The sequence below is a fragment of the Salmo trutta genome, chromosome 13 (assembly GCF_901001165.1).
Source record: "Salmo trutta chromosome 13, fSalTru1.1, whole genome shotgun sequence".
Lineage (NCBI taxonomy): Eukaryota > Metazoa > Chordata > Actinopteri > Salmoniformes > Salmonidae > Salmo > Salmo trutta.
In genome coordinates this window covers 14,250,594-14,269,664 of record NC_042969.1, presented here as the reverse complement: position 1 = coordinate 14,269,664, position 19,071 = coordinate 14,250,594, and the positions used below count along the sequence as shown (strand labels likewise).

The 19,071-nt window shown below is 44.5% G+C and overlaps 1 protein-coding gene across 1 annotated transcript in view; it reads left to right on the top strand.

Annotated features, from left to right (window-relative positions):
- The window catches only part of LOC115205263 (vascular endothelial growth factor receptor kdr-like), an 87,932-nt gene that overhangs the window by 36,284 nt on the left and 32,577 nt on the right, over positions 1 to 19,071 (top strand). The window contains exons 12-16 of the mRNA XM_029771039.1: positions 4,762 to 4,870; positions 6,122 to 6,409; positions 7,823 to 7,969; positions 10,862 to 10,990; positions 12,057 to 12,163. Of these exons, the coding sequence (XP_029626899.1) occupies positions 4,762 to 4,870; positions 6,122 to 6,409; positions 7,823 to 7,969; positions 10,862 to 10,990; positions 12,057 to 12,163 (780 nt within the window). The remainder of the gene's footprint in view (positions 1 to 4,761; positions 4,871 to 6,121; positions 6,410 to 7,822; positions 7,970 to 10,861; positions 10,991 to 12,056; positions 12,164 to 19,071) is intronic.

Sequence of the window (19,071 nt, the reverse complement as noted above, 5' to 3'; positions counted from 1 at the left end):
TAATTTATACATTGTTGTATAAAATACAGTATGTACAGGGGGAAAGCAATATATGGTAAAGGACATTTACTGTATATCAGTAGGTATATTTATGACAAGGAATCGCACTTTTTTGTTTACGCTGTCTTAACTGCCAGGCATTTATAAGCAACTCACAAGTCAATTCATATATAGTCAGCAACAAATAGACCATCAAATCTGTCATTATTTGCTTTTGATTAAAAGAAGCCCCTTAGCCTTCAATTATAGTCAAAGCAAGTTGAGTGCCAGAACTGCCATGAAGAAAAAGCATTTTGGCTCTCTTCAGGGCAGTGCTCCTGAATCGTTCATTCGTCTGCCCTTCAACTGACAGACACCATTCATTTCACCCTGCTGGAGTGAAAAACACCCTCAGACAAAACGCAGGTCCTTGGATCTAAAGAAGCTAGGCCTGAAGCTCCAGCCAAGGCTCTGCCTGCTCTGCCAGAGAGCAGCGTTTATTCAGACATCACTGGATCATTGTCTGTTGGATCACTGAGGGCTGGGGAGCTCCATGTAGATAGCACAATACAACCATAAGGCTCAAGCCATGCGTGTGCAGACAGAGGAGAATGGCCTTTTATAGGTTCCCTCCTAACTCCACTGACCTGTGAACAGATCAGCTGTAATACGCTGAAACCAAATACGCTGAAGCCTAATAGGCTGACCACACCACTCGCGTCGTGTGCGCAAGCGTTGTAAAATCAATTTAGAAATCTATGTTATTCAATTATTGCACCCACACTGCTCGCGCGCGCCAACAAGCGTCTGCGTTGCCAAGGGCTAAAATAGAAGTCATTCCTATTTCTGACGCAGATCACGCTGCAAGTCCTGCCTCTCCCATCTCCTCATTGGTTTATAGAAGCAGGTACCCACGTGCCGTCTCCTCATTGGTTATACCCACGTGGGTGATTGAAAGACAAAATGTTTTGCCGGTAGTCTTGGTAATACGCTGAAAGTTTAGATGCCAATCACCATATAAGTTCAAAGATGAAAAAGCCGGGAAGGAGGAGAGATGACTAGAAACGATTAGGTCGGCCGTTTTATGTGTGGATTAATTGTCGGAGTAGAGGACCTTGTGCATTTCAGGTAAAATAACAACTCAATTTGTATATCCCAGGACAAATTAGCTAGCAACAGCAAGCTAGCTAAATAGGACAAATTAGCTAGCAAGTTCAAGCTAACTAGCTAAATTGCCATCCATGTTTAATGCTTTTCGACCTGTCCCCAAATTAATGTCATTGGTTCAGAGTTTGTTTTGATATTTTAACCTGCGTGTCGTGATCGCGTTTGGTGTAGGGGGACAAAATAAATGTATGCACGATGGCGCACGATGGCGCACGTGCGCAGCCGGTTTGGGTTCCGTGTAAGACCAAAGCACTCCTTAACAGCTTCTACCCACAAGCCATAAGACTGCTGAACAATTAATCAAATGGCCACCCGGACTATTTACACTGCTGCTACTCGTTGTTTATTATCTATGCATAGTCACTTTGCAAATTACCTCGACTAACCTGTACTCCTGCACATTGACTCGGTACCGGTACCCCTAGTATATAGCTTAGTTATTGTTAAGTAATTTTCTTGTGTTACGTTTAGATTTTAGATTTTTCACTTTAGTTTATTTAGTAAAAACAGTTTTCCTTGAACTCCATTGTTGGTTAAGGGTTCGTAAGTAAGCATTTCACGGTAAGATATGCACCTGTTGTATTCTGCGCATGTGACAAATAACATTTGATTTGATTTGAAAATATTGAAACGAAGTTTGGAAATTGGAATAATATGTTATTTTCATTGTTTTTGTCATATCTGTATTATTATGGTATAGCTGAAGGTAATGGTTACATCTCCTCTCACTAAAAATGGCCCACATCTTGGCATGCGTTCCCAAAGCTGAACATGGAGACTGTAGACATTGCAGCACATATCCTAGGGGAGCTTGTTACCAAAACCATTCACCCCAAACGTAATTAAGTGCAGGCCTCAACTGCTTTCCCCAAAAGCCTATTGGATTAGTTGAAAGACAGCCGTTCCAACACACTGGGTCAAATTGGGGCATAAATCCAGTCAGCATATAAATATTTCAACAGCACAAGCAAACCAACCAGTGAAGAAAATACTGGTAATTAGCCATTACCCAAACACATATACTGGTGTAGTAAACTTTTATTAAATGGTATTTCTCCTGCTTTACCCTAAAGGGAGATTTATGAAGGCGTTTCCTCCGGCTGATGATACATGGTTGATGGCATTTAGAATCATGCTAATTGTATACATACACAAGTAGTAATAGAGAGCCTAGGCCTCATTCACTTCCAGCACTACCAATCTCTGTTTGACATAAATAGGGAGGCACTCCTTATTTACAAGCGCTTGCGGCCTAAACACCGGTGCTTTATAGGGGTGAGGACTAAGGGTCATTGATAACAAGCGGCGGTTTAAAAGAGAGGGATTTGTTGGGAGTGAATTCCTCTCTGTCACCCCGCATAAATCGCCGTGCCCCGTGAACGAGAGTAAAGTGTTGGTCAGGGCTGCAGGGCTAGCCTCAGAGGGTCACAGTGCGTCTGGTCAAGTCACCACTTAGGGACAGAGTGCACTTTCTGAAACAACTGTTTTCCAGCTCCAGTTACATTATCATTGGTAATGGCAGTAACGCAACACCACACAACTACTCCATCAATACTCTGACCAATGTCATAGCAACTCGGGGTAACAACAACAACGTAACACAACTTTAAACAACTTAGCTAGCTTTTCCATCCAAAGATGTTTAAACAGCGCACAATTTGAGCTGGGACGTTAAAAACGTACTGAAACAGTGAAAATGTGTCACACACAGTCAAGTCTCATGACCAAAGCCCTATTTCTGAGGGTCAGAGCACAATGCCGCTAGAAACCCAGGAAGTTGACACCACCTAGACAATACAGCCACAGCATTCAGCACCTTTGATGTAGCTGCTCTGAAAACAGATGTCGTTCTGAACACAAAACAGAACCCCACGCGATCTGGACCCTTGCCCAAATCTTACTCACTATTATGTCTACTTAAGCCGTTAAATGGGTTCCACTCCAACGGCGATAAAATCTAGTGTGGCATTGTAAATGCTCTTCAGGAAATGACATGGAGGGCCAGGCGCTCGTTCTGTGGAGCGGTGCTGCTAGGAGAGACGCGGCAGGTTTTAAAAAGTCCAGATGTATCCTTCCATTAATGTGAACTAACTCAATAGAATAAAACAGGCTTAAGGCAGACCTCTGACCCACCTGCTAATGGCAAATAACCACACTGGTTTTGATGGAAAGTCTTCTGAGGTACAGTACCAATCCAAAGTTTGGACACACCTACTCATTCCAGGGTTTATCTTTATTTTTTGCTATTTTCTACATTGTAGAATAATAGTGAAGACATCAAAACTATGAAATAACACATATGGAATCATGTAGTAACCAAAAAAGTGTTAAATAAGGTCATCTGATGCAGCACTCGATCATGCTCTTTTTTGGTCAAATAGCCCTTACACAGCCTGGAGGTATGTTAAGTCATTGTCCTGTTGAAAAACAAATAATAGTCCCACTAAGCACAAACCAGATGGGATGGTGTGTCACTGCAGAATGCTGTGGTAGCCATGCTGGTTAAGTCTGCCTTGAATTATAAATAAATCACTGACAGTGCCACCAACAAAGCACCATCACACCTCCTCCATGCTTCACGGTGGGAACTACACATGCACTGATCATCCGTTCACCTATTCTGCGTCTCACAACGACACAACGACACAGAGGTTGGAACAAAAGGACAGATTTTGTGTTTCTTGGCCCAAGCAAGTCTCTTCTTCTTATTGGTGTCCTTTTGTAGTTGTTTCTTTGCAGCAATTCGACCATGAAGGCCTGATTCAAGCAGTCTCCTCTGAACAGTTGATGTTGAGATGTGTCTGTTACTTTAACTCTGTGAAGTATTTCTTTGGGCTGCAATGTCTGAGGCTGGTAACTCTAATGAACTTATCCTCTGCAGCAGAGGTAAAGCTGGGACTTCCTTTCCTGTGGCGGTCCTCATGAGAGCCAGTTTCATCATAGCGTTTGATGGTTTTTGCGACTGCACTTGAAGAAACTTTCCAATGCTCTTGAAATGTTCTGGATTGACTGACCTTCATGTCTAAAGTAATGATGGACTGTCATTTCTCTTTGCTTATTTGAGCTGTTCTTGCCATAATATGTACTTGGTCTTTTACCAAATAGGGCTATCTTCTGTATACCACCCCTACCTTATCACAACACAACTGATTGGCTAAAACGCATTAAGAAGGAAAGAAATTCCACAAATTAACAAGGCACACCTGTTTATTGAAATGCATTCCAGGTGACTACCTCATGAAGATGGTTGAGAGAATGCCAAGAGTGTGCAAAGCTGTCATCAAGGCAAAGGGTGGCTACTTTGAAGAATCTCAAATATAAAATATATGTTATTTATATATGTTATTTCATAGTTTTGATGTCTTCACTATTATTCTACAATGTAGAAAATAGTAAAAATAAAGAAAAATGCTTGAATGAGTAGGTGTGTCCAAACTTTTGACTGGTACTGTATAACGAAGCCAATCGGAAAAATGGTCATTAACCTTTATTTATACAGGTTAGTCTCACTGAGGTGAAATCGATTTTGCAGGAGATACATGTACAGCAGATAGGTACAACATTTGCTGGCTGTACTGTAGATCTAATGATTGACTTATTCTCTGTCCTCCATAGACTGTGAGTACGCTAGAGGTGGGAGCGGCTCACATCTCGGGGATCTACTCCTGCGTGGCCGAGAATGAAGTTGGCACCAGCACACTGAGAACCCTTTTCTATGTGGACGGTAAGTGGGTCAACCTAACACTACCCAGCGTGGGGAGTTGGTTGAAAGAACAACATTGGAGATGTTTTGTACAGCATAAGGCAAAATGCTGGTTGGTTTTTATTTCTACGGGCCAGGCGTACAGAATAACTGTAACATACATGACGTTTAGTTTCCATTGACTTACACATTTGCAATGTAATGAATCGCGAGGCAATTGCTAGAATGCACAGGATGTATTGTGTAATAAGGAGAGCTGATCCGGGTGGACATAAATTGAAACCGTCTTCCTCCGGAGCAGGCAGGCTTCAGGACCGAACGGAAGAGGCAAACGTCCTGAGCCATATGCTACAGTCCAAAAACAGCTTTGAGCATTCACTGTAGCGCCGGCAGGTCATTCATCTTCTTCTTTGAGCCTGCTGCTGCGTAATTCACTTGTTATATGCATCTGAACAGTTCCAAATGTTCATGAAATGAAAATTCCATCTAGTCCAGTTGTGTAATGACAAGAGAAATCAGCTGGCAGGCCATGCAAGCAGTCCTCAAAAATGACAAACTTGAACGATTTGAAGTTGAAAGCTGATTGATGGTAGTTTGGAATTGAGAATGGTGGTGACACTGTGATTGGGGACACTGCTGATGATGCCAAACTCTGAAGACCCGGATGAGAATAGAGATCATTTTCAGGAAGAAGCGCCGCAATGTATCACCATTCCTGAGGTGGAGGTGACTGAGAGCGCTGGATTGCTGCTGAAAAAGAGGACGGCGGAATTATAATAACAGCTGTCTTCTTTTACGGAACACAGAATGTTTCCCAGAGCAGTTTGGCTCCCCTCAGGCCCAGCCCCCAGACTGATTCCTAATGGACAGCTGTAGGCTGCCCATCAGCATCGCTCGCCGCACACCGCCAACCTGCTTACAATTAACACAGTGATGAAACAGGAAATAACTGCAAATTCGAAATTCCTAACATGGTGATGTGCAGCTTGATGTTTTAGAGATGTACTTTCCCAGGATAGGACAGCTTCAGTCAGACACATAGCATGAGATAGTCAACTATCTCCCTTAGTGAGAAGAGAGAGTTGTACTAACATAGATGCTCTTGTAACCCACTTACATACTGGACAATGTGTTCATGTATTGCATAATCTAACCAATACTTATGCTTGATAGTTTTACTAGGTACCCAAATGGGGTGTGCCCCCCCCCCCAAAAAAAAGATGCTCTAACACTCCTTATGACCTAATGTGTTTTTCCCCTCTCCCCCACCAGATCACCCTCAGCACCTGGCCATCGAGCCCCAGACTGCCATCGAGGGTGATGACGTCACTCTGACTTGTCGCGGCACTCGGTACCTGTACACAGACCTGCAGTGGTACAACCCTCAGAACTACACTGTCACCTCCGCCAACATCACGGCCCTGCAGCTCAGCCCCTACGCTATCTCTCTCTCCCTCTCCCTGCACAACGTGTCCAGGAGTCACACAACAGGCTACCAGTGCTTGGCGGGTAACCTCCACAGCAAGAGGGACATAGTCCAGACTGTGCTGACTGTGGATGGTGAGTAGGAGACAGGAGGAGCATTGCCTGCTGGGTGATCAATAGGTCTATCAGAACAGCAATTGCCGCACCACTGTCATGTCATACGGGTATTGCTCAACTCTTTCTAAGAGTAATCAAATCAAATGTATTTATATAGCCCTTCTTACATCAGCTGATATCTCAAAGTGCTGTTCAGAAACCCAGCCTAAAACCCCAAACAGCAAGTAATGCAGGTGTAGAAGCACGGTGGCTAGGAAAAACTCCCTAGAAAGGCCAAAACCTAGGAAGAAACCTAGAGAGGAACCAGGCTATGAGGGGTGGCCAGTCCTCTTCTGGCTGTGCCGGGTGGAGATTATAACAGAACATGGCCAAGATGTTCAAATGTTCATAAATGACCAGCATGGTCAAACAATAATAATCACAGTAGTTGTCGAGGGTGCAACAAGTCAGCACCTTAAGAGTAAATGTCAGTTGGCTTTTCATAGCCAATCATTGAGAGTATCTCTACCGCTCCTGCTGTCTCTAGAGAGTTGGAAAACAGCAGGTCTGGGACAGGTAGCACGTCCGGTAAATAGGTCAGGGTTCTATAGCCGCAGGCAGAACAGTTGAAACTGGAGCAGCAGCACGGCCAGGTGGACTGGGGACAGCAAGGAGTCATCATGCCAGGTAGTCCTGAGGCATGGTCCTAGGGCTCAGGTCCTCCGAGAGAGAGAAAGAGAGAGAGAAAGAGAGAATTAGAGAGAGCATACTTAAATTCACACAGTACACCGGATAAGACAGGAGAAATACTCCAGATATAACAGACTGACCCTAGCCCCCCGACACATAAACTATTGCAGCATAAATACTGGAGGCTGAGACAGGAGGGGTCAGGAGATACTGTGGCCCCATCCGATGATACCCCCGGACAGGGCCAAACAGGCAGGATATAACCCCACCCACTTTGTCAAAGCACAGCCCCTACACCACTAGAGGGATATCTTCAACCACCAACTTACCGTCCTGAGACAAGGCCGAGTATAGCCCACAAAGATCTCCGCCACGGCATAACCCAAGGGGGGGCGCCAACCCAGACAGGAAGACCACGTCAGTGACTCAACCCACTCAAGTGACGCACCCCTCCTAGGGACACCATGGAAGAACACCAGTAAGCCAGTGACACAGCCCCTGTAATAGGGTTAGAGGCAGAGAATCCCAGTGGTCAGAGGGGAACCGGCCAGGCAGAGACAGCAAAGGCGGTTCGTTGCTCCAGAGCCTTTCCGTTCACCTTCACCTAATATGGTTGTATTACATCGTATTTCGGTGAAAGGTGACTGTTCCTGGATATAATCACACTCGTGATTATGCAACCCAGTAGGGGGATGCGTTTGTCTGGGAAAGTCTTGAAAAGCAGAGTGATCTCATTCAGATGTGTTTTTGTGGTTGACGCAGAGAGGAAGAGGCCGTGGCTGAGACAGAACCTGACCAATCAGGATGTAAACAGCAGCAGTACTCTGACTATGGCCTGCTACGCCCTGGGTGTGCCGCCACCCTACATCACCTGGTACAAAGACAAGCTACCAGTACAGGAGGGTCCAGGTAAGAAATGCTGGAAATTACTCGTGATTAGGGGCCCTGAGGTTTCCATGGTCGGGCCCTACTCATTGCTTTTAGTGTTTCAGTTTAAATTATTATACAAAATTCTTGAAACGAATAGAATATTATATACAGTATATGGTGGATACAACCTCAGCTCTGCAGATTTTGCTGCGAAGAGGCAAAATCATTTAATCACTTGTTTTGGTACTGCCCATATGTAGCTTATTTTGGGCACAGGTTCAGGAATGGCTGAAGAATTGAAACATTCATTGGAGCTAACTCTGCAAATTGCACTGATGGGTGATCTGAAAAGTCATAGTCAATCAATCAACAATATAATAATACTCTTAGCAAATGTACAATCTGTCGAAACTATGAGAATAGAAAGGTTCAGAACTTTTGTGAAACATCCTAGCACAGTTTAAATATATATGGCAATTATAAATCAAAACTGGATGGTCTTCAGAGATAGATGGGAGGGGTTTAGGGGAGCTGAAGCTGGAAGTAGAAGACTAAGTGTTGTCCATTTAGACAAATCTAAGTTTGGGGTGTTCGGATCACAAAGAAGAACATTCGTGAGTCGCAGAAAAAATGAAAAGATGCTGGAGTAGTGCTTGACGCCATCTGTCAAGCATTGTGGAGGCAATGTGATGGTCTGGGGGTGCTTTGGTGCTTGTAAAGTGGGAGATTTGTACAGGGTAAAAGGTATCTTGAAGAAGGAAGGCTATCACTCCATTTCGCAACGCCATGCCATACCCTGTGGACGGCGTTTAATTGGAGCCAATTTCCTCCTACAACAAGACAATGACCCAAAGCAAAGCTCCAAACTATGCAATAACTATTTAGGGAAGAAGCAGTCAGCTGGTATTCTGTCTATAATGGAGTGGTCAGCACAGTCACCAGATCTCAACCCTATTGAGCTGTTGGGGGAGCAGCTTGTGGGAGGTGTTTATTTGAACAGTGAGAGACAGAATAACAACAAAACAATCCAGAAAAATGCATGTCAAAAATGTTATAAATTGATTTGCATTTTAATGAGGGAAATAAGTATTTGACCCCCTCTCAATCAGAAAGATTTCTGGCTCCCAGGTGTTTTATACAGGTAACGAGCTGAGATTAGCAGCACACTCTTAAAGGGAGTGCTCCTAATCTCAGCTCGTTACCTGTATAAAAGACACCTGTCCACAGAAGCAATCAATCAATCAGATTCCAAACTCTCCACCATGGCCAAGACCAAAGAGCTCTCCAAGGATGTCAGGGACAAGATTGTAGACCTACACAAGGCTGGAATGGGCTACAAGACCATCGCCAAGCAGCTTGGTGAGAAGGTGACAACAGTTGGTGCGATTATTCGCAAATGGAAGAAACACAAAAGAACTGTGAATCTCTCTCGGCCTGGGGCTCCATGCAAGATCTCACCTCGTGGAGTTGCAATGATCATGAGAACGGTGAGGAATCAGCCCAGAACTACACGGGAGGATCTTGTCAATGATCTCAAGGCAGCTGGGACCATAGTCACCAAGAAAACAATTGGTAACACACTACGCCGTGAAGGACTGAAATCCTGCTGCGCCCGCAAGGTCCCCCTGCTCAAGAAAGCACATATACATGCCCGTCTGAAGTTTGCCAATGAACATCTGAATGATTCAGAGGACAACTGGGTGAAAGTGTTGTGGTCAGATGAGACCAAAATGGAGCTCTTTGGCATCAACTCAACTCACCGTGTTTGGAGGAGGAGGAATGCTGCCTATGTGTAACAGCTGTCGTGGAAGATAGAACGGGACCAAGGCGCAGCGGGTTGCGTGCTCAATATCTTTATTATAAAAATGAGAACACCACGAAAAAACAATAAACAAACTAACGACAGGAACAGAGTCGCAGGCTCAACAAAAGCAGTGCTAACAAATAACTACCCACAAGTGACAAACAAAACACACACCTACTTATAGGACTCCCAATCAGAGGCAACTAGAAACACCTGCCTCCAACCTAGAACATACCCATAGAAATACAAACATAAACCAGTGACCAACAAACCCCGTAATACATAAATCAACTACCCTCTGCCACGACCTGACCAAACTACAATAACAAAATATCATCTATACTGGTCAGGACGTGACACTATGACCCCAAGAACACCATCCCCACCGTCAAACATGGAGGTGGAAACATTATGCTTTGGGGGTGTTTTCTGCTAAGGGGACAAGACAACTTCACCGCATCAAAGGTGCGATGGACGGGGCCATGTACTGTCAAATCTTGGGTGAGAACCTCCTTCCCTCAGCCAGGGCATTGAAAATGGGTTGTGGATGGGTATTCCAGCATGACAATGACCCAAAACACACGGCCAAGGCAACAAAGGAGTGGCTCAAAAAGAAGCACATTAAGGTCCTGGAGTGGCCTAGCCAGTCTCCAGACCTTAATCCCATAGAAAATCTGTGGAGAGAGCTGAAGGTTCGAGTTGCCAAACGTCAGCCTCGAAACCTTAATGTCTTGGAGAAGATCTGCAAAGAGGAGTGGGACAAAATCCCTCCTGACATGTGTGCAAACCTGGTGGCCAACTACAAGAAACGTCTGACCTCTGTGATTGCCAACAAGGGTTTTGCCACCAAGTACTAAGTCATGTTTTGCAAAGGGGTCAAATACTTATTTCCTTCATTAAAATGCAAATCGGATTTTTTGTTGTTATTCTGTCTCTCACTGTTCAAATAAACCTACCATTAAAATGATAGACTGATCATTTCTTTGTCAGTGGGCAACCGTACAAAATCAGCAGGGCATCAAATACTTTTTTCCCTCACTGTATATATATACCCCCCACCCCAAAAATGTGTTTTATTATAATTTTCTCTATAAAATCTGAGCTGTAGACTTCATGCTGTGTTCCAGGTATTAGTCTGAGGGAGGATGGGGTGCTGACGATCGAGAGAGTGAAGAAAGACGATGAGGGCTTGTACGAGTGTCTGGCCAGCAACAATGAGGGGAGTGTGAAAGCCAGCGCTGTCGTTACTGTCGTGGGTGAGTCATTTACCTCTTTATTTCCATCATGATGGTCTTCACGATAATCTATGTCAGGCTGGTACCGAAACACAATGAATCTAACTACAGTACATTAACCACACCAGTGACCAAACACACCATGAACTCAACCAGCACAGCCACAGCCGGACCAATGACAGCTCTTGGCCAAACTGGGCTATGTTTTCTTGTCACCAGTACAAATAACTCTGGCCAGACTTCAATATGAAAACTCTCCCCAGAGAGAGAAGCCAAGAGTCTGCCAAGAATGCCCAGCGAATTCCTCCACTGGCTGGGGAGGGGGGGGGGGAGCTCATGGAGCTCTGAGGTCCCCACCCATGGGACGTGACTTGCAATAAGTGTGTGAAGAGTTCCCACTAATGACTGTGGGCACGGCCAGGGGAGAAGTCCTCTCGTTAAAGAAGCATGGGACTGGAAACATGATGACACAGACTGGGGGGGAGGTCATGCGACGGTATTTTGATGACTAGACTTGGCACCAGACATGAATTCCTGTTCCCCTAAAAAAGTTCAATTTCCCTCAACGTCCAACCCCAGTGTCAGCACAATCCATTACATTACTAGAAGAAAATGTCAAAAATGTGGCATTACTCTATCAAAACTATTTGACAATTCCGTAAAGCTTTATGAATGTGAGCTTGCTAGGACAGTGAATGTTGAGATGGATAGTTAAGAAAATAGTTTCATGTGAGATGAAGGCGCAACAATGTCGGATGCATAGCCCCCAAAAAACGAAGAAATAAACTATGGAGTGTGTTTTGACTTGTGTTTTGACTTGTCGGAAATGAGTTAATGTAGCAAAAAACAAAGAACTTTCAGAGAAATGCGTTGTTTAATTCCCGTTCCTTGGAATCACTTGGCAAAATGGACTTTCAAGTTCTGCATAAGTAGGTCAGTGTCATGTTACAAACAAAACCATTCCTCTGTTGTGTATGTCCCTGTATATATTTGTTGCCAGTTATCATATTGTTTTCATTTTTCAACAAGCATATGAAACACCCAATGCAACGACAGTTGACTAACGGTTCCTGTGGTCTCCTTCCAGGTGATGAGGGGAAGCCCAACATTGAGGTGATCGTCCTGGTGTGTACAGGAGCTGCTGCCACCTTCCTCTGGCTCATGCTCATCCTCTTCATCCGCAAGCTGAGGAAGGTAACAAGAGATCTCCCTGCGATCACAGCTAGTTCTCTAGTGTCTCTCCCTCTTCTTGACTGTGAAGACATTTGAGAGTGTAAACTGTTTGGATACTGCACTGAGCATTTCGCTCACCGCAGCATCATGCCATTTAAAAAATGCTCTTCTCAAGACCTATTCAAACACCCACACTACATTTTTGAAGTTTTTGTATGTGTTTCAGGAATGGAAGCAATCTTGTTATACAAATTCCACGAACTGCCATCACTGAATCATTTCTCTTGCGAAATGCAAATTACTTTGGATAATTTTATCTCTAGGTTTACAATTTCCACATTTCCTGACATTGGAGAAGTGCTTGTGTACTGCATGTTGAGAAAGAATAGGTTCAGAGACAGCTTATATCTCCAAGCAATAAGACTGCTGAATATCTCAATGGCTACCTACACACTATCTGCACTGACTCTATCTGCACTGACTCTATGCACACTTATAGGTCTCTATCCACACACTCACACACACTTAAAATATAATGAAATAAAGTTGTATTTTTCACATGCGCCGAATACAACAGGTGTAGTAGACCTTACCGTGAAGTGCTTTCTTACTAGCCCTTAACCAACAATGCAGTTCAAGAAATAGAGTTAAGAAAATATTTACTAAATAAAATATTGTAAAAAAATAAATAAAAAAGTTACACAAGAAAATGACATAACAATGGCGAGGCTATATACAGGGGGTACCGGTACCAAGTCAATGTGCGGGGGCACAGGTTAGTCGAGGTCATTTGGACATGTAGGTAGGGGACGACATCGTCCCCGACACTGTGGGGACGACATCGTCGATGCACTTATTGATGAAGCCGGTGACTGAGGTGGTATACTCCTCACTGAAATTGATTTAAGTTTGCCTGCATTAAAGTCCCCGGCCACTAGGAGTGCCCCTTATGGATGAGCATTTTCTTGTTTGCTTAGGCCCTTATACAGCTCGCTGAGTGCGGTCTTAGTGCCAGCATCAGTTTGTGGTGGTAAATAGACGGCTACGAATAATATAGATGAGAACTCTCTTGGTAGATAGTGTGGTATATAGCTTCTCATGAGGTGTTCTACGTCAAGTGAGCAATACCTCGAGACTTCTTTAATATTAGACATTGTGCACAAGCATTTATTGACAAATAGACACACACCCCCACCCCTCGTCTTAACAGACGTAAAATTTGTTACAAACAGCTCCATTATTCTGAACATTTTCACTCTCACTCTCGCGCACACACACACACATATACACACACACATACACATACTGACGACACAGACACTAACACTTTCACACACACACACACACACACACACACACACACACACACACACACACACACACACACACACACACACTCATGGACAAGTACAACCAGTCCTGCTATGCCCTCAGTAAGGCAATCAAACAGGCAAAACGTCAGTATAGAGACAAAGTGGAGTTGCAATTCAGAGGCTCAGACATAGGTGGCAGGGACTCCAGACAATCACGGATTATAAAGGGAAACCTAGCCACCTTCTTTGCTCACTTCGAGGAAAACATAGTGCCGCCGCCGCGAACCACCGCCGCTGGCCATCTCTCCCTATCCCAGTCTGTTGTCCCCACTTGCTTTAAGATGTTCACCATTGTTCCTATACCAAAGAAAGCGAAGGTAACTGAACGTCAGTACAGAGACAAAGTGGAGACGCAATTCAACGGCTCAGACTCGAGACGTATGTGGCAGGGACTCCAGACGGATTATAAAGGGAAAGCTAGCCATGTCACGAACGCGTTGCTCCCGAACAAGCTAAACACCTTCTTCGACTGCATTGAGGAAAACACTTGATTTGATTTTGATTTGACTAAATGACTATTGCCCGTAGCACTCACTTCTGTCATTATGAAGTGCATTGAGAGGCTAGTTAAGGATCATATCACCTCCACCTTACCCTACACCCTAGATCCATTACAATTTGCATACCGCACCAACAGATCCACGGATGAGGCAATCGCCATTACACTGCACAATACCCTATCCCATCTGGACAAGAGGATCACTTATGTAAGAATGCTGTTCATCGACTTCAGCCATCAACCCCATCGTGTCCTCCAAGCTTATCATTAATCTCAGGGGTCTGAACCCCTCCATGTGCAACTGGGTCCTGAACTTCCTGATGGGCCGACCGCAGGCGGTAAAGGTAGGCAACACCACATCCACTACGCTGATCCTCAACACGGGGGCCCCACAGGGGTGCATGCTCAGCCCCCTCCTGAACTCCCTGTTTACCCATGATTGCATGGCCACGAACGTCTCCAACTCAATCATCAAGTGTGAAGACGACACAACAGTGGTAGGCCTGATTACCAACAACGACGAGACCCTGGCGGAGTGGTTCCAGGAAAAGAATCTCTCCCTCAATGTCAACAAAATTAAGGAGCTAAACGTGGACTTCAGGAGAAAGAAGGAGGAGGGCACCCTCATCCACACCTACGGGGCCGCAGTGGAATGGGTGAAAAGCTTCAAGTTCCTCAGCGTACATTTCACGAACAACTTGAAATGGTCCATCCGCACAGACAGTATGGTGAAGAAGGCGCAACAACACCTCTTCAACCTCAGGACACTGAAGAAATTTGGTTTGGCCCCTAAGACCCTCACAAACTTCTACAGATGCACCATTGAGAGCACACTGCCAGGCTGTATCACTGCCTGATATGGCAACTGCACCGTCCACAACCGCATGGCTCTCTAGAGGGTAGTGCAATCTGCTCAACACATCACCAGGGGCACACTGCCTGCCTGCCTTCAAGAACATCTACAGCACCCGGTTTCACAGGAAGGCCAAAAAGATCATCAAGGACCTCAGCCACACGAACCACGTCCTGTTCACCTGCTACCATCTATAAGGAGGAGACAGTACAGGTGCATCACAGCTGGGACCGAGAGACTGAAAAACAGCTCTTATCTCCAGGCCATCAGACTGTTAAATAGTCACGACTAAGATCCGCTCTGTACCCTGCCCTGATCTTAGTCACTGTTACTACCTGGCTACGACCCAGTACCCTACCCTGCACCTTAGAGGCTGCTGGCCTACAGTATGTACATAGTTAGGGAACACTGGTCACTTTAATAATGTTTACATACTGTTTTACCCACTTTATATGTACAGTTGAAGTCGGAAGTTTACATACACCTTAGCCAAATACATTTAAACTCAGTTTTTCACAATTCCTGACATTTAATCCAAGTAACAATTCCCTGTCTTATGTCAGTTAGGATCACCACTTTATTTTAAGAATGTGAAATGTCAGAATAATAGTAGAGAGAAGGATTTATTTCAGCTTTTATTTATTTCATCACATTCCCAGTGGGTCAGAAGTTTACATACACTCAATTAGTATTTGGTAGCATTGCCTTTAAACTGTTTAACTTGGGTCAAAGGTTTCAGGTAGCCTTCCACAAGCTTCCCACAATAAGTTGGGTGAATTTTGGCCCATTCCTCCTGACAGAGCTAGTGTAACTGAGTCAGGTTTTTCAGTTCTGCCCACACATTTTCTATAGGATTGAGGTCAGGGCTTTGTGATGGCCACTCCAATACCTTGACATTGTTGTCCTTAAGCCATTTTGCCAAAACTTTGGAAGTATGCTTGGGGTCATTGTCCATTTGGAAGACCCATTTACAACCAAGCTTTAACTTCATGACTGATGTCTTGAGATGTTGCTTCAATATATCCACATCATTTGTCTTCCTCATGAAGCCATCTATTTTGTGAAGTGCACCAGTCCCTCCTGCAGCAAAGCACCCCCACAACATGATGCTACCACCCCCGTGTTTCACGGTTGGGATGGTGTTCTTCGGCTTGCAAGCCTCCCCCTTTTTCCTCCAAACATAATGTTGGTCATTATGGCCAAACAGTTCTATTTTTGTTTAATCAGACCAGAGGACATTTCTCCAAAAAGTACAATCTTTGTCCCCATGTGCAGTTGCAAACCGTAGTCTGGCTTTTTTATGGCGGTTTTGGAGCAGTGGCTTCTTTCTTGCTGAGCGGCCTTTCAGGTTATGTCGATACTGTGGATATAGATACTTTTGTACCTGTTTCCTCCAGCATCTTCACATCGTCCATTGCTGTTGTTCTGGGATTGATTTGAACTTTTCGCACCAAAGTACGATCATCTCTAGGAGACAGAACGCGTCTCCTTCCTGAGCGGTATGACAGCTGCGTGGTCCCATGGTGTTTATACTTGCATACTGTTGTTTGTACAGATGAATGTGGTACCTTCAGGCATTTGGAAATTGCCCCCAAGGATGAACCAGACTTGTGGAGGTCTACAATTTTTTTTCTGAGGTCTTGGGCTGATTTCTTTTGATTTTCCAATGATGTCAAGCAAAGAGGCACTGAGTTTGAAGGTAGGCCTTGAAATAAATCCACAGGTACACCTCCAATTGACTCAAATGATGTCAATTTGCCTATCAGAAGTTTCTAAAGCCATGACATAATTTTCTGGAATTTTCCAAGCTGTTTAAAGGCACAGTCAACTTAGTGTATGTAAACTTCTGACCCACTGGAATTGTGATACAGTGAATTATAAGTTAAATAGTCTGTCTGTAAACAATTGTTGGAAAGATTACTTGTGTCATGCACAAAGTAGATGTCCTAATTGACTTGCCAAAGCTATAGTTTGTTAACAAGACATTTGTGGTTGAAAATGATTTTTAATGACTCCAACCTAAGTGTATGTAAACTTCTGACTTCAAATATATATATATATATATATATATATATATATATATATATGTGTGTTTTCATCAATCTACACACAATATCCCATAATGGCAAAGTAAAAAAACTTCAATATCACATTTATGTAAGTTACTCAGTACTTTGGCAGTGATTACAGCCTTGAGACGTCTTGGGTATGATGCTACAAGTTTGGCACACCTGTATTTGGGGTGTTTCTCCCATTATTCTCTGCAGATTCTCTCAAGCTCTGTCAGGTTGGATGGGGAGCGTCACTGCACAGCTATTTTCATGTCTCTCGAGAGATGCTTGATCGGGTTCAAGTTCAGGCTCTGGCTGGGCCTCTCAAGGACATTGAGACTTGTCCCGAAGCCACTCCAGCATTGTCTTGGCTGTTGGCTTAGGATCATTGTCCTGTTGGAAGGTGAACCTTCGACCCAGTCTGAGGTCCTGAGCGCTCTGGAGCAGGTTTTCATCAAAGAACTCTCTGTACTTTGCTCCGTTCATCTTTCCCTCAATCCTGACTAGTCTCCCAGTCCCTGCCACTGAAAAACATCCCCACAGCATGATGCTGCCACCACCATGCTTCATCGTAGGGATGGTGCCAGGTTTCCTTGGCATTCAGGCAAGGCCAAAGAGTTCAATCTTGGTTTCATCAGACCAGAGAATCTTGTTTCTCATGGTCTGAGAGTCTTAGGTGCCTTTTGGCAAACTCCAAGCGGGCTCTCATGTGCCTTTTACTGAGGAGTGACATCCTTCTGGCCACTCTACCATAAAGGCCTAATTGGTGGAGTTCTGTAGAGATGGAAGGTTCTCCCTTCTCACCTCCCTGACCAAGGCCCTCCTCCTCCAATTGCTCAGTTTGGCCAGGCGGCCAGCTCTAGGAAGAGTCTTGGTGGCTCCAAACTTCTACCATTTGATGGAGGCCACTGTGTTCTTTGGGACATTCAATGCTGCAGACATTTTTTGGTACCTTTCCCAGATCTGTGCTTCGACACAATCCTGTCTCAGAGGTCTATGGACTATTCCTTCGAACGTATCAAAATGTGGAAAAATTCAAAGGGTCTGAATACTTTCCGAATGCACTGTACATATACAGTATACTGTATTTATATTCTGACATTGCTTGTTCTAACATATATATATTTCTTCATTCCTTTCTTGGGGGATTTGCGTGTATTGTTTTGTATTGTGAGATATTACTGTACTGTTGGAGCTAAGAACCTAAGCATTTCGCTACACCCACGATAACATCTGGAAAATATGTTTGGTAGTTACAGTCTTGTCCCATCGCTGCAACTCCCATACGGACTCGGGAGAGGCGAAAGGTCGAGAGCCGTCCCCCAAAGCACAACCCATCCAAGCCGCGCTGCTTCTTGACACAATGCCCACTTAACCCGGAAGCCAGCCGTTACCAATGTGTCAGAGGAAACACCATGCACCTGGCGACTGTGTCAGTGTGCACAGCGCCCGGCTCGCCACAGGAGTCGCTAGTGCGCGATCATACAAGGATATCCCTGCCGGCCAAGCCCTCCCCTAACTCGGACGACGCTGTGCCAATTGTGCGCCAACCCGTGGGTCTCCCGGTCGCGGCCGGCTGCGACCGGGAGACCAGAATCTCTAGTGGCACAGCTAGCACTGCCATGCAGGGCCTTGGACCACTGCACCACTTGGGAGGCCTGTCCATGCTTTTTTTAGATTCTATTCTGGATTTTATTTTTGGGGGGGAAGCATTTCTTTGAATGGTTTACACCTGTTGTATTCTGTGCATGTGACAAATAAACGTTGATTTGATTTGAATAGTTTCCGTCATAACATAAATATACTAACAGTGATAGTATCAAATCAAATCAAATCAAATCAAATGTATTTATATAGCCCTTCGTATATCAGCTGAAATCTCAAAGTGCTGTACAGAAACCCAGCCTAAAACCCCAAACAGCAAGCAATGCATGTGAAAGAGGCACGGTGGCTAGGAAAAACTCCCTAGGAAAAACTCCCTAGAAAGGCCAAAAACCTAGGAAGAAACCTAGAGAGGAACCAGGCTATGAGGGGTGGCCAGTCCTCTTCTGGCTGTGCCGGGTGGATATTATAACAGAACATGGTCAAGATGTTAAAATGTTCATAAATGACCAGCATGGTCAAATAATAATAATCATTGTAGTTGTCGAGGG